The sequence below is a fragment of the Cyprinus carpio genome, chromosome B1 (genome assembly GCF_018340385.1).
Source record: "Cyprinus carpio isolate SPL01 chromosome B1, ASM1834038v1, whole genome shotgun sequence".
In the NCBI taxonomy this organism is placed as follows: Eukaryota; Metazoa; Chordata; class Actinopteri; order Cypriniformes; family Cyprinidae; genus Cyprinus; species Cyprinus carpio.
The window spans coordinates 18,295,949-18,318,791 of record NC_056597.1 but is presented as its reverse complement, the minus strand read 5'-3'; the positions used below and the strand labels follow the sequence as shown (position 1 = coordinate 18,318,791).

Genomic DNA, 22,843 nt, shown 5'->3' with positions numbered 1-22,843 from the left:
AGCTTTTTTACTTTTATTAAGTTATATTCAGTTTAGTTTTGAACTACTCTAGTAGTATATTGGTCACATATTGAGTGATTCAATCAGGCTTATTTAAAATGGATTTAATTATAGATTTGTAATGCAATATAATCTAGATGTTTGTTTTTCCAGGTCCAGAGATTTGAGAGTCAGTTACAGAAAGCAGCTGAGATTTATCACCATTATTATTACAAGAAAAGCTTGTAATGCAAATGACATGGCATCTATCAGGTGTCAACTGTCAGGAACTTTGTGGAACACAGGGTGCTAATTAGGCCGCCTTTTCTCCCTCTTTCCCCAGGGACAGGAATCAAGCAGCGGATTGCTATTGTGAGGTAAATGTGGAGGTGAGAGCAGTGCAGCAAAACTGTTGTGGTTGAGAGACCGTCAGACAGGATAGACTCGGGCTGGCATTTGGTTGAGTGCACAGCAGACCGTGTAAGATGAAAGCTAGTATCCCTCCTTATCTTTCTTATAATCAGCCTCTCACTGAATCTAATGACAGAAGAAAATGCTGGATTATGTTGTCTTGTTGGTAAAAATACCTGTAAAAACAAAAACAAACAAACAATCAAAAAAAAAAAATCAGTGGGACTATATTTAAAAGAGTTATTTTTTATTTTATTTTTTTTTTTTTGGGGGGGGGGGGTATTTTATGAGCATTATTTTATGAGCATAAAATGCATTAAAATAACAAATATATTTTGCAAAAACTTCGTGCAAAATCTATTTCATGCCCAGCTGAGGACTGCTGTTATTAAAGTAAAAAAAAGTAAAAAAAATTCAAATGTTTCCATATTAATGTTTCACTTGATATTATGCTCATATAATTTGAAATGAATATGTTTACATTTCAATTAATATATATATATTATTTTTCAATTTACTTAATATTTTAGGATTTAAAAAATAACATTATGATATAAAATTATATTAAAATATGTAAAATATATTAAAACATTTATTATTATTCATATTATATGAGAATTAATGTCAAATAGATAATAAAGGCAATTTGTTTAGAAACAAAATATTTAATAGACCTCATGAAAAAAAGATGATCCCATACAAATATTAATCATGAAATATGTTTCTGAAGGTACAGTTGCTGAGTTTCATGTGTCAGACATTTAATGCCATCTGGTGGCTTGTCGCTGTATTTTGCTAAAGTCTGCAGGTTTACCTGAGCTGGCACTGCATTTCACTGGCCATTGCATTGTTCTAGTTGTGCTTATTAACAGAATATGTACATACAACACTTAGTTATGAAAGAATTACTAAAGCATGAAGGAACACATAGATAAAAGTGCTATTTACTGTCACGTGATGAAGCACAGCTGACTCTGCCTGTAGATTTCAATTCTTTTAATCTGCCCAGCACTTTTGGTCCCAGTTTGTTGCTCTGTGTTGACGCCAACGGCTGCTCGCGTGTGTCTCTGAGATCAAAAGAGAGGAAGAAACTTTATCTCACTTCACAACCTGAACAACAAGGCAAAAAATATGATGAATTTGATTTAATCTATTTGCCATATATGCAGGAAATGCATTAAAGTGATTTTTTTGTTTTCGCTTTATAGTTTATAGCAATCACCTTATCTATATGAGGATTATTTGCTACAATATGTGAAATAATCAAAGTGATGGTTCACACCTCATGGCTGTTTCTGTAGAGGCGACTGTTGCAACTGGAGTTCTGAGACTTACAGACAAAAAGATTAAGTTAAGGTTTCTATTCATTCATACATCAACCTCAACATAACCATGATTAACAAAGTCAATTAGCAAGATAACCCATTGTACTGACCCGTTGTCTTCATCTCTGTCCTCTTTAATAGATGTAGCTGAAGCTCTCTCAGACAGGCCGAACTCTGCCTCAACCATCTCAGGAGTGAGACGAAGATCTGAGCTCTCGGACCTGCCAGAGAAATCAAACCATCATGAATCTGTAAATGCTGTGACAAACAATCAAAGGTGGAGGGGTTATTGAAGCTGGTGGCTAATCTGTATTTACACTCCAGCTTGAATCTCATCTCTGATGCTGTCGGGGAGATCCTGAAGAGCTGGAGGAGCCTCCACAGGCAGCAGGACAATATCGAAGGGGTCAGACCTAGATAGAAAAGAGTTTTGCAAGAGTTGGACTTGTTTTATTGCATGTGTAAATAAACCTTAGTGTGTTATTGAGAGAGTGTGTGTGTGTGTGTGCAGTACTTACACATGAGGGGCGCAGTCGCCTCTTATAGTCGAAATATTGGATAAAGTGCTCAAGGCCACAGAGGGAAACTTCTTCCACGTCATAATCCCTTTGATTATATCCTGCAATTTATATTTTATATAAATGTGTACAGGATTTACAAAAATGTTTCTTAATTACATTAATGGAATAATAAAACATATAATTCCAGGCCTGGATGCTAATGATTTCAGACAGTAATAGTGCCAGCTATGATATAAAACTTCATTTTAAAGCCACACTAATAGACACTTTGTTTTTGTGAAATTGTTTCAAGTTGTGATCGGTGAAAATGTCTCTTTCTGTAAAAATTCTCAACAAACCTTTCTATCTAGAAATTTCTTCTGTGTTGGAGGGAGATGCACACCCACGACATCACCTTTAGGGATGGTGTATCGTGGCAGTGGACACAAATGAAAGTCCAGGTCACACTCCAGGTAAAGCGGAGCTGCTTTGAAGGCGTAAACATGTGGTGCAGGATTCTAAATTAAAATAAAAAAAATAACATTAATTCATTAAGACGGCCATTTTCAAACATGTCTAGAATAAAATAATAATTCAAAACTTTTAACATGAAAAAAAAAAAAATACTACAGAACCGACAGGCTATATATACTTTGATGATAATGTTATTTTAACACATTATTATCATTTTTTATATAATTTTTTTTTTTTATCTTTCTATTTTCATTTTAACTTTAAAGTTTTAGAAATTTTGTTGTGTTTTTGTTACTTTATTATTATTATTTTTTTATTTTTTTATTTTTTTTTTATTTCAGTACTTCAAGGTTAACTAAATGAGGAATGAGAAATGTTATATAATATATATATATATGATATATATATATATATATATATATATATATAATATATATATATATATATATATATATATATATATATACATATCAAGTAACATGTTTTTTCTTTTTTTTTTTTCTATAATTTTATTTAACAACAATAACCCTGTTTTATTCATAGTATGGGCATGATCATGGACATACAAAGATCCGGAGAGGGTGGGCGTTGGTTGGTCTGAGGAGTGCTTCAGGTACACTGAAACTAAGTGTGAGACCTAAATCCTGATCTGATCCATCATCTTCCTCTTGTTTCTTATCTTCCTCATCTTCACTGAGATCTACAGCTGTACATGTCACGACAGGCAACAACTCATCCTATAAAAATACAATAATTATATTTGCTTTCAGACTTATTTTTGATGCAAACTTTGAATTCCAAAATAAAAAACAAAACAACTTTAATGGCTAAAAGCAACATAAACACGTTTACCTGTGCTCCGGTGCGTAATGTCCTACTCAAATCAGCAGGAATGAATGTTGCTGCTGCATCATAGACAGATAATGGCTGATAACCCATCAGTTTGTAACGCTGGGGGACTTCAGAAAAGATGTGCAATTCTCAAAGAAATTAATATTTGTTTCTGTTAAAGCGTCAATTTCATGTTTTTTAATGGATCTCAAAAAATGTATGAAATGTAGAAATAAGGGTGATAGTTCACCTAAAAAGATTAATAAGATATTTTGAAAAATGTATCAGCTTTTTTCATTTGTGTTTGTTTTGCCAATACAATGGAAGTCAATGGGAACCAAAACTGTTCGGTTAACAGCATTCTTCAAAATATCTTCTTTTGTGTTCCACAGAAAATAGAAAGTAAGACAAGTTTGGAATGACATGAGTAATTGACAGAATTTTCATTTTTGAGTGAACTATGCTTTTAAATATTATTTAAACAATACTGTTAGAACTATACTTGGCATCATTTTAGATAAATAACTGGCTTTCATGTGGCACTTCCTGTTTTTTCTTTGTGGCTTGCCACTCAACCATACACACACGTAAGAACGTCTCTCACGTATATTCTGCAAATTAAAACATTTTACAAAACCACATTTGACTTTTTAGCCAAAGGTTGCCACTTACAGTAATTCAGGAATTTTAGGAAAAATTATAAGTCAAAAAAATTCCCTATCAGAAGGTGAAGGAATGGGAAAAAGCTCTTTCTTCCCGTACCTTTAGACTGAATAATGGAATCATGAGTTTCATATCCACTTCAGGCATTCTGACAGGAACATGCCCCAATGCATTCACAGCCTAAAAACCACAACACAACTTCATCCTCAATGCCACGAAATATGCCCTGATATTACCCATCTCAAATGTTGAACTGAAACTTTTTGCCAATGTTTAAACAAAATGTACCTCTTTAAGAGACTTATATTCTATTTACAGTAACTGAAAAGAGTTTTGTTGTAAAACCACAATTTTAAAGTATGTCAGAGTTACAGTACGTAAGCTCTGCACAATAACCATAAGCAGTCTCTCACAAGTTCATCAGGTTTGTCATCAGGTGTAAATGTATTGAAGGTGAAGGGGAGAAGTTTTTCTGGTGTCAGTGTAAAAAGACATGGCTTCACGTCCCCATCTACAACAAAACAACAGAAGAATGTCTAAAAAAATCTGTTTAGATGATATGGTTAGTTAAACAATGTAATAATATAAACTACTGCTGAAAAGTCTGGGGAAGGCAAGATTTATTAGTCTCTTAGGCTCACCAAGGCTTTCTATTTGAATATATTTTCAAATGTAATTTATTCCTGTGATGGCAAAGCTAAATGTCATCAGTCATTACTCCCGTCTTCAGAAATCTTTCTAAGGTGCTGATTTGGTGCTAAAGAAAAATGTCTTATATTATCAATGTTGAAAATATTTTTTGTGGAAGCCATGATTTTTCAAGACATTTTGTGAGGATTGTTTGATGAATAGAAACTTCAAAAGAACAGCATTTATTTGAAAATAGATTGCTTTTGTAAACATGTAAAAGTCAGTGCTCTCACTTTTGAATCTAATGTGTGCTTACTGAATACAAGTATTAGTTTCTAAAAAAGAAAAATCCAGACTCGCCTGATTCTTTGTCTCCCTGCAGACTCCTGGTGTTGCGAACAAGCTCTCGTAGTGACACCAGTCTCTTGTTCATACGACATTGAAGAACAACCTCAATTAAACAAAACACAATGTAGCATTATTATACTTATTAGTACAGTCAAGCATTTTATTTACAAGCACTGATAATCAACACAGTAAGTGGTAAACAAGCATCGCAGTAATGTGTTAAATAACAGTTTAATGTCATTCCAATTAAATTAACAATATTACCTTTCGAGCAGCCTGCTGGAAGATTCTGAGCGCTCTCTGTCTGACCTCCAGCTGACCAGTGCCATAGCTGCTGAAAACAGCAGTGCATTCTGGGAGCTATAACATAGAGCCTTTAAATAAGTCTAAAAGATATGAATTGTAAAGATAATGACTAGAGCTAGATGCTAATGCTTACATGCAAACAGTACTGTACGTGACAAGTATCAGATAAGTATGAGTTCCTGTGGCTCAGTGGTAGCGCACTGTGTTAGCAGCGCAAAAGCTTGTGGGTACACACATACTGGTCAAAAAAATGTATAGCCTGAATACACTGTAAGTCGCTTTGGATAAAAGCGTTTGCTAAATGCATAAATAAAAAACTACATCAAAGTAACAGGCTAGAAACATGACTTCAAAAAGAAAGATGCTAATTTATTCAAATATTTTAATGTGACACTTTCATGTACCTGTCCAACATGTCGCAAAACTCGACGTGAGGAAAGTTTAGTTGAAGATCTTGAAGAGGTCACCGACTCACCACTGTATTTTAGCTGAAATTCACATAAAAAGCATGAGCGATCAGTGGAAAGTGGCAAAAAAATTTCAATATGAATTAAACCAATACATTGGCTTACTTTGTATGCAGCAAGAGCCTCATCTTGCTCCTTTAAAATTTGAAGTTTCTGGTCTGTTGAACATGGTTCATCACCCAGATCAACTTGCCTAAGGATAAAACACACTAGTCTTAAGGGTTTTCTAGTTCACCATATAATACTGTTGGTGTTATATGTTATATAAATCACATGGAGCAACACACCAGCAGATATGTTTGGCTTTCTGCTCTTTTTGTTGGACCTTCTTTAAAAATGCGGCTTCTTTCATCTCTCTTGTCTGGTCTGCAACCTTGGTATAAGACATGGCTCAACAAATAAAACACACAGGTATCTTGCATTAAATAACTGTGATTTGTGATAACACGTCGATTTATATATGATTACAAATCCAATCCAAATCTGTTCATGTAGGGTTTAAAATCTGATTAAATAGTTGAAATTGGATTTCTGTGTTTCAGCCATAATAATAATCAGCCTAAAAGGTTTTTGTTATTCGGGATATACTGTATAACATACTTGACATCATACACACCACAATGGATAAGAAATGTTGCTGAGAGTTGGCTAAAAAAGATGATTTTTTTAACTCCACTGCTGTCATCAGATTTGACTAGAATTACACACAGAGTAATGATTCTGGTGAGGGCAGCACAAAATAAAGTGGTACATGTGAGCTAAAAAATCGCCTCAGAAGTCAAGAAAATCACCACTGCAAAAGGCCATTTTCAGGTTGCGTAACTTTTAAAAGGGGCATGTAATTTGGAGACTATAAAATGGAGCACTATTTATTATTATCTAAGCTCCAGTCTGCTGAAAGGACCAGATTAGATCAGCATCAATTTCCATGCTGGTCCGAGCAAGTTTTTGCTTTTAAGTGCAGGTTTAATGCTGGTGGACCACCATAACTCTTTGTCTTTTGTAGGAGCAAAATCTTAGCTTGTTGAAGCTGGCTGTCCAATGCCAGTAAAAAAAAAAAAAAAAACCTGGTGAAGACGCCAGCATTCCAACACGCAGATACCGAGCCTTTGCCAAACTTTAATTTCCTTGGCTTTAGTTCTTAACATGCACCTCAGAAGCCCTCTGAATGAGAAATTGTGTTCTTACCCTCCCGAAGCTCCTTGTATCTCATTTTGTCATGTGGCTGGAGAAGCATTTTAACCAGTCCTGCACGAGTGGTGACATCCGTGGTGGAAACCTGCAGTTGAGGATCAGGGTTGGTCTTCTTCTTGCTGCCCTGTAAGAGTAAAAACAGAAAAATGCAACTGTATGCATGATGAAGCACTTTATGATTGCTGCATGATAGTTCAACCAGAAGAAATGCTTTAATTTTTCTATGTACAAACATTATTATTATTACCAACACACATCGTTTCATTATATTTTTTAATCTGATTTACTGTAACTGTATTATAGAAACTGTAATATAGAAATTACTTTAAACAAAGCTTTGCTGGTTTATAAGTGTAATTCTGTGTTTGTGTTTTTCACATTTGATAGCTGGCAGGGTATCAATTCAAATTCAATTCAGGAAGCTCAGTGTGCAAACAACAAAATTAAATTTGTAATTCGGTCTCACACATACCTCTCAGCTACTGCTTTTTAATGGGCAGAAATGCAATTGACCTCAGCTAATTCAAATTCCTGCATTTGTACAGCTTAAAACTTTTCAGACCCTGTTAAAAAAAACTGTGTTGTCTGTTCTGGGTGCAGGTTGTCTTGCTCAGCTAGAAAGACCAATATTTTTGCTGGTAAACAGCATGGCTTGGCTTGTCCTCCAGCTAGAGCAGCACCAACCCGTCACAAAAATACACTGTGATTGAAGCTGATCTTTTCAAAATTGAAGTAATAGAAGTTTCAGATTACCTTCTCCAAGGAGGGAACTGTTTTAAGCTTATGATGGGATGTAACAGCCGGAGATTTTCCATCAGAAGTCTTCCGCTCTTCACCAAAATGATCATCATCCTCGACATTTTCATCAGATTTACTGAGACACAGAGAACACAAATGTCCTTATTGTTTGTGCAATAGCATCTAAACTCAGATATTGACATTACATTTTACATTAAGGATGTTGCTACGTGGTTGCTGAAGTGCCATGAGTGTTTTAGCATATTGTTCTTAGTATACTGCATTGCAATATTTAACTATTTTTTCTGTGTATTACCTGAGCAGCAGGTATGGAGATGAGGAACCCGTCACTGTGAAGATGACAGGTTTAGAGTTGAACTGAGAGATGACCAGCTGTAATGTGATATCAGCTGTACCATATCGCAGGGGTGTAAATGTCACTTTTAATTCGGCCTTTCCATTTGCTGGAATAATCCCTGATTAAGATGGGGATAATACAAGTACAGTATGTAAAATCTACTGTACTAGTATATATTTGATCACCATCCAGAGTTGTATCAATACTTGTGTCTGGTATACTGGTTCACATTACTCTCTGACAGCAGATATGTCAAATGTGAAGGAATCTGGTTACCTGACATTGGTTTTACAGTGAAGGCCTTATGGGGCTGAAGGCAGTGCACTTGGAACTCAAAGTCTATTGGACAACTGCAGCGAAGTGGAATCACATGACTGGCACTATAATAGCAAAAGAAAGTCATATATATTCACATTTTCATTTACATATCAACAGAGGGAAAAATAACTAAACATGTCTTTCTTCATCATATCATTTCCATCTGTGAGTGATTTTTGAAATGTCCCTTAAGCACACCAAGGCTGCATTTATTGGATCAAAATACAGTAAAAACAATAATATAGTGAAATAATATTAGAATTCAAAATACATGTTTTCTGTTTTCATATATTTTAAAACATAATTTATTCCTATGAAGGCAAAGCTGCAGCCATTACCGCAGCCTTAAGTTCAAATAAAAACATCATTTATTTTAAATATATTTTTTGTAACATTGTAAAAGTCCTATGGTCACTTTTGTTTCAATGTAATGTATCCTTGCTCACTAAAAGTATCAATTTCTTAAAAAAAAAAAAAAAAAGTACTGACCCCAAACTCTTGAACAGTAGTGTGTATATACACTCATATATCATAAAAAGTTTTATAAAAAAATGTTAAAATACAATTATTTTACACGTTATTTGTGTAATATGTTAATCATTGTATACCTCTGCCCAAGTGGCACTAGGGGAAGACTAATGTGAGATGGGATGTGAAGATCATTGATAACAGGATATGCATGAACAGGAACCAGTAAGTTCTCCTCACCCTGAAAACAACACAATCACACACACGTCACAGCTGTTCTTAGTCCTGTCAGAATTTGCATATGCAAACATCAGACGAAAACTTGTTCTCACCTTGCAGTGAATCCTGATGTTATCAGAAAAGTAACGCCACTCATCTGGCTGAAAGTGCACTGTAACAGTGTAAGCCAGACCAGGAACCAGTCGGCACTGCATTTAAAAAAGAGTCTACCATCTTAATGGTCCTTAAATGACCTTTATTTCTTTATGATAAATATAATGTATTTATAAAAAAAATAAAATATTTCGGCCAAACATTTTTGACAGGTTTTATTCAATTCACCTTTGCTGAGTTCCGAAACTAAAATAATCATTAATATTATATACAATTTTTATAGCAGGTCTGTAAAAGTAATATTTGAAAGCAGGTTGATGGTTACCTTTTTGGTGTACTTAATTTGGAAATGCTTTGTCAGAGGGGGTAAAATGTGGACACTGAGCACCTCCGAGGAGACATTGACAAGTTTCTTTGGAAAAACAACAACAACAGCTTTTGTCATTACATCATACTTCCTCCCATTTTCTTCCTCTTCTGTAATGTTTCTTTCAGTTACAACCCATGATATGTTTCCCTCTGACCACAGAGTACTATCAGTGGAAATTTGGCCAAGTGTTTCAGAAAATGGAGTCTCCAGTGAAATCTTTAGCAATAATAAAAAGTTTTTTTTGTTTTTGTTTTTTTCTCGGGCCACATTGTCCGTGACATGAGCCATGTCAACATTGCACAAAACTTTTCACAACAAAAAAGAATTCTATTTCTTTTTAGCAAGAAGTAAAAAACCAACCAGATTCTTCCTGTAATCCTTTCCTACTTCGAAGCCACTGAAATGCAGTTCTAATGGTTCGGCCTGAACTACACCATTACTCTTCAGTTTGGCAAACACCTCTAAAAGATAAACATACAAAGACAAATTATACATCAATGTGAAATAACAAAAGTCTATCAGTTTCATAAGACCAGTAATGTTGGTGGCCTGTTAGAAAGCTACAGGTCTAATGTTTAAGAAACAAACATTAGAAAAAGTGGTCTTACTAGTTTCCAGAAGGTGATGGGGGACATTTCCACTCTTTCTGGTGTCCTCCAGCAGCTGGCTGAGAGGAAGCAGGTTTTTCTTCTTTACGCTCCTGGAGAAGGTCTCAGGGGCAGAATGAACCACCTCCATGACAGCTGGACTTCACAGAAATTCTCGATCATAACAAATAATCCACACCTATGAGCGGATAGTTGGCGTGCCATTCAAGCAATATCCTTCAGTGTGACATTCAATACTTTGTCTTGTACTCTTGTAAACAACATTTTTCAAATTTCTTGTAGAATTATTATCAGTGTTGGGGAAAGTTACTTTTAAGTAAAGTAATGCATTACAGTATTGCGTTACTCCATAAAAAGTAACTAATTACATTACTTAGTTACTTTTTATGGAAAGTAATGTGTTACGTTACTTTTGCGTTACTCTTTAAATCTGGACAGGGCTTGCTTGTTTGTTTTTAAAATAAAAAAGTTCTGTTTTTGGCTAATATAAAAGCCTTTTCACACCAAAAGTGAAATGAATATGCCTCAGGCTGAAGGGAAAGTAAATTTACGTCCGTACAGTAGAATGCAGAAGAAGAAATTTCAACACATTTCAGCAATAAAAAAAGACACACAAGTGTTTGTCTAGAGAAATTTTTGTTTATTAGTATGGTTGAGCTGGATCATCGAAGGTCAGAAGCAAAGACATTGGTTTATAGAATGGGATTAAATACATAAAGGATATTTGTGTTGTTTAACATTTAATTATTGCAGGTTTGCATCATATTCTGAGTTGCATTATTTTTATTAATTTTGAGGAATACTAAATCTATGTTTTGTTTTTTTGTGAGTGTGATGAATTAATGCATATTCATATTTATTTTAGAACTACAGTAAAATATTTCTTTCAACATTGGGAAGGGAGAGCAGTCAATTAATAAATTGGAAAAAAAGTAACTTGCCTTACTTATTTGAAAAAGTAACAGATATTCTCTTGTAAATTAAAAAGTAATTAGTTACTTTACTAGTTACTGTAAAAAGTAATCTGATTACTTAACTCGCGTTACTTAAAGTAATGGCAGGAAGTCGTGGCCTAATGATTAGAGAGTTTGACTCCTAACCCTAAGGTTGTGGGTTTGAGTCTTGGGCCGGCAATACCACGACTGAGGTGCCCTTGAGCAAGGCACCGAACCCCCAACTGCACCCCGGGCACCACAGTATAAATGGCTGCCCACTGCTCCGGGTGTGTGTTCACGGTGTGTGTGTGTGTGCACTTTGGATGGGTTAAATGCAGAGCACGAATTCTGAGTATGGGTCATCATACTTGGCTCAATGTCACTTCACTTTCACTTTACTTGTAATGTGTTACCCCCAACACTGATTATTATACATGCAGTTTTGATGTGCTCATACTAACTCAGAGACTACATGGAATATTTTGCTTTATGCAATCACATACACTTTAACCTCAAGTCTTGATTAATAGACATAATGTCCATGCTATTTTTATTACCACTCAAATGCTTTATATATTTTGTTTAATCATTTTATAGATTTGTGGATATGTGTAATATGATTAAAATTCCCATCTCTCCTCCTTAACTTTACAGTTTTAACATAATAACAATGAAATTATTCATATTAGAGCAAATAAGTTACCTGGAATTTCCCATGAACGGTTTGTTTTCAAAACGTAACGGAAGTCAGAGGTACTGTACTGGTACTGTAAACCGCGCAACGTCGCCATTAAAAGAATAGTTTTATCTGAAATACTGTGGTTTAGGTGTCCTTTTATTTGTTTATTAAGCTCTACCTGAATCAAACGCACTTTAAAAACTCAACAGAAACTCAAAGAACGTACCTGTTGATTCTCCATTGAGGTCACGTCAACAATCCCGTCACCATGACAACAAAAGACGCTTTTGGAGGTTACAAAGAGCAAAAAGGTCCAACAATTTTTTTTAACTTCTACATGCATTTGAAAAGAAAATTAAAGAAAAGACAAAAGCTTTTGTGTGTGTGTGTGAAACCAAAACATAAGCAATAGTTTTATAGACTTAATTGATAAATGGATTTAGTTATTCACCTCTTTGTATTGTATTCAGTTATTCACCAAAATAAAAATATTATATAATATTTTTGAAGTATATCTTTGAAATCTGGTTGAGGTTTTGTACTTAAAATGAAGTAAAATAAAAACATCAGAGAGTGTTATAATTTAATTAATTGGACCAACTCTAAAGTATAATTCAACTCTGTAATTCAAATAAGAAATACAACTCGGTTTATTTATGAAAAATACACTTTTTTTTACAATAAAGATGCAACCAATTATAGACAAACAGTGATATGTTTCTTAGAAAGTGCATTCAGTTAATAGCATGAGAAAACAATGTGAGAAATTATATACATTCAACAGACAGCCATGCATTGCACCACTGGATAGTCGTATAAAATTATTAAGTATATTTACTGCAGCAAATCATAAGATCCTTCTTAAGTAAATAAGATCATCTCAGCTTGTTGGGACTTCAGCACACACAGTTAGTGTTGCTCAGCTCAGGGCTTGTGTCTGCTACGTTGTAGTAACTAGGCTGAGTGCTAGTGAAGCAGGGTTGGTTTAAATGAGTGAATAGCGAGTTTTTGAAGCATAACGGATAGAGATGGTTAGGGTAAAAAGCAGGTGCAGATTTCATGTGCATCAGGAGTTTGTAGTCCTCTTCCACCTCTTGAATTGGGGCGAGAACAGACGTCAACCCAGAGTCCTTGTCCTCCGAGATCTTGGCTTTCTCGCTGAGCTCTTCATATAGATGGTCCTCAGATATGGCACTGATTTTATCATGCTGTTCTTTCTGGTGTGCAGAATGTTGGGTCGCCTCAGCATTCCAAAATGTTGGTACAAATAAATTCTAGAAAGAAATATATGATAAATATATGGTTTATACACAATGTTTTTGTTCACTAAAACTATATATGTATGTATATATATATATATATATATATATATATATATATATATATATATATATATATATATATATATATGTATGTATATATATATATATATATGTATATATATATATATATATATATATATATATATATATATATATATATATATAGTACAACTTTGATTTCTTTTTACAGTGTAGAAACAATTTTCACTCAGAAATTACTAGTACATTTCACAAATAATTACAAAGAAACAGCAACTAATACACCGAATTAAATGTGAAATTTTGAAGTTAAAGATATATTGATATTTTCTTGTAAAATGTACTGTAATATTTTTATATTCATTTTACAGTCATTGTTTAAATTGAAGTACTTAAATTATTAAAACTGAAATAAAATTAAAGCTAAACAGATATATATATATATATATATATATATATATATATATATATATATATATATATATATATAAGCATTAATAAAAAATAAAAATAAAAATACAAAAGCACATAAAAAAATTACTAAAACAAGCCAGAATAAAAATTTAAAATATACAAATAAAAACTAATTAAAAATAAAAATAAATCCCATTTAATACTAAAATAACATTCTATATAAATAATACACTTGTATGGTGAGATAAAGAAAATGTGTGTATATTACAGATATAATGTGGAGTGGAACCACATGAGACACATACCTTGAGAAGTTCAGGTAGTTTGGTTTTAGGGTACAGGAATCTGTACACTTTATAGATCAGCCAGGCGGCCAGGATTGCCAGAGGAAGAAGGATGGCGGCAGCAATCACACAGCTGATGAGCACTAATACAAACACACACAGAGGAAGATTGGCACCTGGAAGTCACCTTGAAGCTTCTTTAAAAACAATACTTTTGAGTCACTTTGTTGATTTAAAAAAAAAAAAAATACAACAACATGTTGCTGATCAGTTTAACAAAAGACTCGAATGAGATCTGTATTCTTTAACCCTCTGCTGTCTCGAATGAATACATATTTTATAAATTTGACCCAATATACTTTTGACTGAGAACATCATATGTTGACAGAAATCATTTTAAATCACAATATTACCCATAATTACCTATTACCGTATATAATTATAGATATAGATAATTATATGCTAACTGCAGCTGAGTTGATTTATTGCAGGGGTGCCTGCAGTGCTTTGAGTCACAGGTAAAGACGCACTTACCAGGTGTGTTGGTCACACACACGGCAGCACTGAACTGTTTGGCATTTTTGTAGCCTTTGGGAACCACCATTGCCTGAGCACAATATCTGTTCCAGGACTGCAGTCCTTTAACCCTCAGTTTAACATCTTCACTGGCTTCAGTAACCTTCTTCTCCACTGCCTACAGGGACAAAGGTCATCTTATGATTATTTTGATAAGTATGAAATATTTATTTATTTGTTTGTGGTTCCACACCAGATCTTTTTGACATTTTATAGTAGATCAAATATACCAACTTCACAACAAGGTATATACTTTAATTTATTCTCATGTTTATGCATTGACTTTGAATTTGTGAATAAAACCTGAAAATATTTTCCACCCATTTATATGTAATGATTCCTCTCTCTCTCTAGTAGGGCTCTTAATAAAAATAAATAAATAAATAAATAAATACTCAAAAATTGTCTATTTATCAATCCAGCATAAGCCATAAAACTGTGTCAGTTAAAAAAACAAACAGGTTTTTGCAGTTTTACTATCATTTTAACTGTATTTTTTTTTTAAATAACTAAATTTTTTTAATGGTTTTAATTTTAGTTTATCACTCTGCTGAAATTAAGACATATAGGCTAAGCATAATCACATATCTTATCTTGCACATAAACAATGTGCATAACAAAGCATCTGAAATGTAACTGGAAATCTTCCTTAAGTTGTGAAGCATTTCATACCTCCTCTTCAAAGCCTTCGGTCCAGTATCTGATGATGTAGGACACTTGTGAAAAAAGGTCTTCTAGTTTGCCCACTTTCAGCACTGGAGCTCGGACATGCACATCCAAGGTATTATTTTGGATGACAAGATGCACAGTAGGGGGTCCTATGATCGCTCATTGGAGCAAAGTAATTTATATAATTATTATTTATGGATATTATATTGACTTAACAACACAGCAGAGTCTATAGTGCAAACTAAGGGCTGATTCACACTTACTGTGCTTATTTGGTAAAAATTCTTTAGCTTTAACCCACTCAGAGAACAGCCCCTGATCCTCTGCCCGCACTTGAAAAATATAGCGTCCAAATACAGATGGCAGTTTTCCTACATCACATTTCAGCTCTTTGGTGTTCACACAGATGGAAACGTTTTCTTTCCTCAGACTACAAGGACACAGTGACAAACACAACAGGACACGCTATTTATGTGAGTACATAAGGCAAATATTTAGTTCACGCAATAGGCCTATTCTTTTCAACTTCTGCAAAAACTCAGAAGTATTAGATTCCAGCAGAACAAAAGTTTAGTGCATTTTTTTTTATAGCTGATCAAACACATTGTGATGGGTATGTTTCATGGCGTGCATGCGGTTTCATTTTTTTTCTTCCATATTGGATTATTTCAGATGTATTTTGAGTGTACTCACATATATCTTGCTGTGTATGTCACGTTACTCATGGTATTGTGTGGAGAAGTCCATTCGACAACTGTAGCCATATTGATGGAGGTCACCTTCACATTTTGGGGTGCAGCCGGTTTCGTTTCTAAAGTAAAACAATATGACATCGTCAGTAGTCAGTAATACATTACACAGCTTTTATCATCTGATGAAGTGTCTTCATAAAGTATTGGGATTAAGAATTCTAAAGTATATAAACTATTATGAGAGTCAAGAAAGCTGATAAAAAACATCACGGTAATCCATAAGTAATCCACACAACTCCAGTTCATCAATTAACATCTTGTGAAGCAAAAAGCTACTGCATGTTTATAAAAATCAAATCCATCAAGATGTTTTAACCTTCAGACTGGAGCTGTACTATTGCCGTTTCCAGAGAAAAAGTCAGTGTGAGGGGAGAACAGATGACGGACTGTTTCATTAGAAGAAGTGTAATTATATATTAAGGACTCATATTTCAGCTGAAATCATGTTTTAAAAGCTATAATTATGGATTTGTTTCTTATAAACATGCAGATATTCACTTGCTTGGATTTTCGTGATGTTTTTATCAGCTGTTTGGACTCTCATTCTGACGGCACCCATTCACTGCAGAGCATCCATTGTTGAGCAAGTGATGCAATGCAAAGTTGTTCTGTTCAAGAGACAAACTCTTCTACATCTTGGATAGTGTGAAGGCGTCAGATATATGCAAAAACATAAATCTTTTGAAACAAATTTAGTTTGTGCTCCATATGCATTTCCTGTCTGCTAGCCACCAATGGGTCGTGACCCAGTTTGAAAGCCGCTGCCCTAAATAACATTTCTGAAGAAGTGACATCCGCAAACAAATGCTATTCACAAAATGAACTATAAAAGTCACTTTTAATCAGTTGATGTCAGGTTGGTGTTTAGTAGATGTGTGAAGTCAGTTCCTCTGAATTTCACATAGTTGTCCTATAACAGAGGAACCACAGGTGCAGTTCATATATGGTAATGTTCCACCAACCTTTGACAACCGGACAACCACTTCTTAACAGCTTAACTGCAGTTTATCATTTAAAACCTATAAATTGTATGTTTTGTTGGAAAGTGTCAGGTGTGTGTTTGTATATGTATGTATATACATACAGTACACACACACACACACACACACTTTTAGGATACTGAATATACGTTTGATACTGAATATATATGAGGATTACTGAGAAATTATTAAAATACACTATAGTATAATAAAATATTTTGTAAAGGTCAAAATGAGTCATTCTTAAGAATACATTTGAATGAATAGAAGTAATAAAAGCAAACAGAAATAAAAAATAATTTAGTCTGTTAATATAAAATGAACATAGAATAAATATATGCCATATTTATTTAAAATGGTTATCTAAATCAATAATCATAATCATAAATAAGTTAGCAATACTGACCAGCGTAGGTGGGGTAAACATCCTTTGTCGCAAAGAATATGAAAGCCAACACTCTGAGCTTCACAGACATGACTGACAACATCACTGATGGGCCAAGCAGCGGCTGGGAGCTTTTAAACTTCAGTGTCTGGTTGTCATGTGTTCAAGAGGAACCAGGAGCAATATGACTCAACAGCTTCCTCTTTGAGATGAGGTTAATTAAAAAAAAAAAAAAAAAACACATCAAAGCCGTGATATATGGGATTAAAGTCAAAATAATAAAAATGCAGATAATTAATAAAACTATATTTAATTTGGTAATATTTTTGTTTTATTTGTCAAACATCAACATTAATGTTAACATAAATTTAAATGTAGAATGACAAACACTATTTTTTATTAAAACACAATTGTGCTTTCTTTTTACCACTCATTTCTGTTGCGTGTATATATACACATTTCTTCTTTGAAAGTAAAATTCATGACCACCAGGGGAAAAACAGGGAAACTACTGTGGTTTTGGAAACTAACAGGTCCAGCATTGACATAAATAGTGTAACTTACCTCACCATTCAATTACAGAAGTTTGAAGCATTCATGTAATCCAAAACGCAGCTCTTAGAGATCTTACTAAGAAAATCTGATCACCTGTCGTTTGTTTTAGTTTCACTTTTGTAGTGGCATACCATTGGTCCAGACACATCACCTGTTCACCAGGTTTGCTGATCTACAATGCATCTACATTCCTGACAGATGTTAAAACATGGATGTCTAATAATATTCTGTGCCTGGAGATACACTTACCTGCAGAGCTCAGAACCAACCCTGATCAAATCATCAAGCGCTTTTGAGGATATTAATTAGCTGCTTCAGTTTCTATTACCCATTTCACATATTTACACTAAGCCACCAGGTTGGTTTTAAAGCCATGTGGTAGCTTGACATTCTTTTTAATAACTAAAATTTAATTTCACCAACACCTTTTCAGTTGATATATCGCTGAGTGTGTTAGATGATAATGCAATCATTTGCCTACACCGTGGCACAGTGAATCCATAATAAAACAGACAAACTGTGGCAAAAATGTATTTTCATTTTTATCAACTAATGCAGCGGCAAGTTAAGAAAACCACAATTACATTTCATTGTCTGGTAAAATAGTCCTTTTGCGATTGCAAATAAAATGTATGATTCCAGAACAAGAGTTAGAATCAAATAGCACATCTCAGAAATAAATATGCGGTACTCTGGACATGCTCATCTCCAAGGTGCAAAACGTAGTTGTAACGGTTGTGCATACATATACATTATGATCATTTATTTCTATATATTTGTTCACACAAAGCATAAGGTCTTATAAAATGACAAACATCTCAATCACACAGAAACAAACTCGGATGTGTTTAAGAACATTGCAAAGCAGAATTGTCTCATTTCATCATCTCAAGTGTATTTCTGTGAATTTGCACATTTCTGTAAAAAATGGATTTTCAGTGCTATTGTTTGCTAGCATGTATAGACGTCAATGACAATAAATAAGACCAAATGAAAATTTTCAATCAGACATTATATTATTATGACACTGAGTACGTGCTACCTTTCATTTCTGATTAATAGAGCTCTTAGTTTTTAAATTAACACTTAACACCAATTCTGTAACATTTCTGTAAAGTGGATCGGATGTACTTTTCTCTTAATTTGTTACTTGGAAATGGAAATACAACTAACAACACCACATGAATGAAGCACTAGATCAATTCTCATTCTGTATAGAACAGAAGCCCATTTCCAAAATTTCTATCTCACAATTTAGACTTTTTTTCCCTCACAATTCTGAGAAAAATAAATCAGAAATGCGAAATATGAACCCAGTTCAGAATTTGTTCTTCGCAATTCAGTGTTTACATCTCACAATTCTATTTAATTTTTTCCTCCCACCATGTATTACAAATGCTAATTGCAACTTTTAATCTCACAACTCAATTGGAATTGTGAGTTCATGTCATAATTCTGAGAAAAAAATGTCAGAATTCAGACCAAAATTTTTTTTTTTTTAATTCTGTGGTGGAAGCTTAAAAAAAAACAAAAAAAAAAAAAAAAAAAAAAAAAACCAACAACAGATATTATATATATATATATATATATATGTACATATAGATATATATATATATATATATATATATATATATATATCTTACATGAGAGTTGTCAATAATATATAAATACTATGATCATGATTCTTATTGCTCCATTAATAAGCACGGACAGAGCATGAAGAAAATGAATATCTGTGAGGTAGACAGTATTTAACCTTAATCAGTATGTCTTTAATAGTAATAATAATAAAAAAATCATGACAAATGTCTTTTCTTTGCATGATGTCTGCAGTAGTTGAACGGGACGGGTTACATACAGAAAAACAGACATGTTTCAAACACACACTCTTTCACACACGCACAAGTATAACGGGCTTGCTTTTAATATGCATTTGTTATTTTGTAACAAACAAAATTAAGTTGATAAAGCACCCCTGCGTATACTCAGTCACCCATTTAGATAAAACACTTTTTTAAAATGCGCTCCACTCTGTACAAAGACATGGCACGCAATGTTACATGTTATCACACACCTGACGTTCTATTTTTGTACAATTGCATAGAAGTTTTTTTTTTTAATTAAACAATTCTAGACTCGCTGTAAGAAACTACTGAAACTACTAAAGATCAAATCTACAATGTGGAACCGCGATCCTTCAGAAAAATAGACTTTTATTTATATTCCCATTGTAAACATATCCTGTCCAGTTGTTGACACTACAAAAAGCATGCAACTAGGAGAAGACATCTTCAGTCTAAATCCCGCTCCTCAGTTATTACATTAACCAACGACTCCATGGCATGTCCAATGTTATCAACCATGTGGAAAAGACTTCCCACATTAGGACCTGTGGGAGATGAAAAACAAAATCTGAGGTCAGTGTCTGAAAATGCGATCTAACACTATATGCACGAAGCAGCGCTACTACACACATCTCTATAATGAGCAACAGAGTGCGTTTGTGTGTGCGAGTCCTTTTTTTTTTTTTTTACTGAAATTGATTAAAAGTACCAGAAGACCATTTATAATGCTACAAAAGAAATAAATGCTTTGTATTCATCAAAAAACCTGGATATATTCATCAAAAACACATCACAGTTGTTTCACCAAAACCAGCACAACTGTTTATCAAAATGTTTCTTGAGCAGCAAAAGCAGAATGATTTCTGAAGGATCATGTGACACTGAAGACTGGAATGGTGATGCTGAAAATGTAGCTTTGCCATCACAGATATATTCAAAAAATATATTCAAAGAGAGTTACTTTAAACAGTAATAATCTTTTACAATGTTACTTTTTTATACTGTATTTTGGACTAAATAAAAGCAGCTTTGGTGAACTTAAGAAACTTCTTCAAACCATAGTTTAAAGTGGATAAGTAACGCTGGAAAAGAGTGAAAAGAGTAAAGGGTTAGTAACGATACTAACCTCTCATGGGTTTAGCCGTCCACCTCCTTAGACACAGAGGAAAACAGGAAATAAGAAAAGTCAGTAAAGTTGGAAAAGGGATCGGCAGTTTGACTGAATCTAAACAGGATTTGTACTGCAAGCACAATGGATGCAACAAGATGCTGTTTAATGCTTTAATTACATAAACATACGTTTTTCTTTGGATTGTTATGCATTTGTAATTCTGTGCATCTCACAATACATATCCTGTTAAGAGTCACTGTTAAAAAGAGAAACAGCTTAAGAAGAATGTACATCAATGTTAATAATTTCTGTTCTAGATTTTGATTATTTACAGTTGAAGACTTATTCTGTCATTTGAAAGGCATTTTATTATACTAAAATAGTCCACCGCCATCTGTTTATAGCAGGAAGTGGAAAAATAAAGTGTCATACAGCAATTTAATCATGCAAAGAGGTTCAGAGAAATTTACAGGTGGTGTTCATCGCAAAATATTTTTTTTCTCTCCATATTGCTTAAAAAGGAACCCAAAATAGTACTATAACTTAAAATAACTGTCAATTTGCAATTACTGGCACCTTAAACTACTGCAATACATGCAATGCAATCATAGACTGTGATGGCCTTTTTTATTATCAAATATTGGAACATATAAGAATGTAAAAAAAGAAAGAAAAAAAAAAAGGATGTATACTTTTTGGCCAATTTGAGACTATCTGCATCAGTTTGCTGGATTAAAGGAAGTGTTTGTAGCCAGACTCTCACCTTGGCTGTGGGGGAAGGAATTGTTGAGCTGCTCGATGACGTCCTCTAATCCAGTGCTTGCATCCTGGGAGGGACTGGACAGCTCATCATCACCTGAAACACACAGCAGTGAACCAATTACAACTGAGAACTGACCTTAAAAACCCTGGGTGTTGTCTTGATGCCCAAGACATTTCATATTCCAACAGAGACGGTGTTTGCTGCCTGTATTATTGAATTGTGATGTCGAGGACTCTCATATACAGTATAATACGGTCCAATACACTGAGAGCACTAGTAAAAAGGTTTCCATTCAAAACTTCATTCATGTACAACTTCTATCATCATTCTAACAACTGAAATCCAGAAACAACCAGAGTTCAAATAGTCAATGTTACAAATTAAAAAAATTATGGATAATCTCATTCAACATCATAATGCATGTCAAATGCATGTGAAATGAGAAAAAATAAATAAATAAATAAATAAAATAAAAGGAAGAAGAATTGAAGCAGTCAAGTTTAGCTCAACACGCCAATTTTACATTCAAGCAGAACTGGCCAAAGTAAAATATCCAAAAGAAAGGAAAAATACATACTTGTAAACCATCTTGTTTTGTGATCTTAACAAAGTCTATCTTGAGTATTTGTCAAGAAAATTATGGAAATATAAAAGATCTCTTTATGCATTGTCACATAATCATATACATTTCACAATTTCAATAACCATTCATTTATATTTATTGAACTTTGAATAATAAATTCAGCAACAATAAAATCAACAATAACAAAACAGAGATGGGTCCATTTTGATAAATATTAATAATAACAACAGCTAATTTTTTGAGACTAGTGTGTCACAAGAAAACAACTACAAAAAAACTAAGTGTAACCAAAAAAAGACTAAAAGTGTTACGTTAGGCTCATGCAATACATCAAAGAAAGCCAATATCAAACAAAAATCTTCCAAAATGTAAAGAAATAACATTTTTAAATGTGTACCAGAATCATAGTTGTCACAGCCAGAATGATTCTAAAAATAAATCAACACTCTGGTTTTAGTTACACACAAATAATAACTGTACAAAACAATTAACATTTACACAGATAAAACCATAACTAAGAGGTTATAATGTGCAAGAAGAAACAAATTAAGCTATTGGGCCATTGACATAACATTAGAAAGGATTTGAAAAAATGATGAAAAAAATGTATTCTTTTTGCACATTTTGATTGCAATTTGTTTAAAATGCTCTTGTGATGTGATGAATACATCTTTAAGCAGAAATGACCCAT

At 33.6% G+C, this 22,843-nt stretch overlaps 3 protein-coding genes across 15 annotated transcripts in view; all 3 read right to left on the bottom strand.

The window, feature by feature from the left end:
- Window positions 1–31: 31 nt before the first annotated feature.
- cfap221 (cilia and flagella associated protein 221) lies at window positions 32–12,216 on the bottom strand. Of its 2 annotated transcripts, none has more exons than XM_019100592.2 (26): window positions 12,162–12,216; window positions 10,322–10,499; window positions 10,074–10,174; window positions 9,669–9,755; window positions 9,343–9,438; window positions 9,151–9,251; window positions 8,501–8,604; window positions 8,183–8,342; window positions 7,882–8,002; window positions 7,123–7,252; window positions 6,222–6,324; window positions 6,040–6,127; window positions 5,872–5,955; window positions 5,426–5,521; window positions 5,174–5,264; window positions 4,597–4,694; window positions 4,283–4,363; window positions 3,542–3,649; window positions 3,256–3,426; window positions 2,575–2,733; window positions 2,234–2,334; window positions 2,033–2,128; window positions 1,826–1,936; window positions 1,673–1,720; window positions 1,339–1,457; window positions 32–566 (listed from the first exon to the last, which is right to left on the bottom strand). In XM_019100592.2, the coding sequence occupies exons 2-26, from the start codon at window positions 10,449–10,451 to the stop codon at window positions 541–543; spliced, it is 2,610 nt and encodes an 869-aa protein (XP_018956137.2). In that variant the 5' UTR covers window positions 10,452–10,499; window positions 12,162–12,216; the 3' UTR covers window positions 32–540. The 2 variants fall into 2 exon arrangements, with proteins under 2 accessions (XP_018956137.2, XP_042572792.1); XM_042716858.1 differs by having other exon boundaries at window positions 10,322–10,456; window positions 12,162–12,201.
- A 345-nt stretch (window positions 12,217–12,561) lies between these two features.
- On the bottom strand, window positions 12,562–19,370 carry crfb15 (cytokine receptor family member B15). The gene is made up of 8 exons (XM_042716857.1): window positions 17,861–19,370; window positions 17,318–17,498; window positions 15,873–15,990; window positions 15,443–15,609; window positions 15,183–15,337; window positions 14,469–14,628; window positions 13,956–14,077; window positions 12,562–13,209 (listed from the first exon to the last, which is right to left on the bottom strand). Exons 2-8 carry the CDS (start codon window positions 17,397–17,399, stop codon window positions 12,832–12,834), a joined length of 1,182 nt encoding a protein of 393 aa, XP_042572791.1. The 5' UTR covers window positions 17,400–17,498; window positions 17,861–19,370; the 3' UTR covers window positions 12,562–12,831.
- Window positions 19,371–19,753: 383 nt separating this feature from the next.
- The window catches only part of LOC109093772 (dystrophin-like), a 101,045-nt gene continuing 97,955 nt past the window's right edge, over window positions 19,754–22,843 (bottom strand). For 8 of the 12 annotated variants that reach the window (XM_042716849.1, XM_042716845.1, XM_042716843.1 and 5 more), the window contains 2 exons: window positions 21,570–21,662; window positions 19,754–20,240 (listed from right to left, as the gene is read on the bottom strand). In XM_042716849.1, coding sequence (XP_042572783.1) covers window positions 21,615–21,662 — 48 coding nt within the window. In that variant the 3' untranslated portion in view covers window positions 19,754–20,240; window positions 21,570–21,614. Of the gene's footprint in view, window positions 20,241–20,821; window positions 20,848–21,569; window positions 21,663–22,843 lie in introns of all 12 variants that reach the window. The other 4 variants (XR_006153743.1, XM_042716848.1, XM_042716846.1 and 1 more) reach the window with 1 other exon arrangement.

Excerpts from the sequence above, each read along its gene's own strand:
- cfap221 (XM_019100592.2), bottom strand. The coding sequence starts at position 10,451 with ATGGAGGTGGTTCATTCTGCCCCTGAGACCTTCTCCAGGAGCGTAAAG. Across the intron at positions 7,253-7,881 it reads CAGTTCCCTCCTTGGAGAAG|GGCAGCAAGAAGAAGACCAA; the intron begins GTAATCTGAAAC and ends TTACTCTTACAG. Across the intron at positions 2,335-2,574 it reads AGAAATTTCTAGATAGAAAG|GATATAATCAAAGGGATTAT; the intron begins GTTTGTTGAGAA and ends TATAAATTGCAG.
- crfb15 (XM_042716857.1), bottom strand. The coding sequence starts at position 17,399 with ATGTTGTCAGTCATGTCTGTGAAGCTCAGAGTGTTGGCTTTCATATTC. Across the intron at positions 15,991-17,317 it reads TGTTTACCCCACCTACGCTG|AAACGAAACCGGCTGCACCC; the intron begins GTCAGTATTGCT and ends GTTTTACTTTAG. Across the intron at positions 14,078-14,468 it reads GTGTGTGACCAACACACCTG|TGCTCATCAGCTGTGTGATT; the intron begins GTAAGTGCGTCT and ends TGTTTGTATTAG.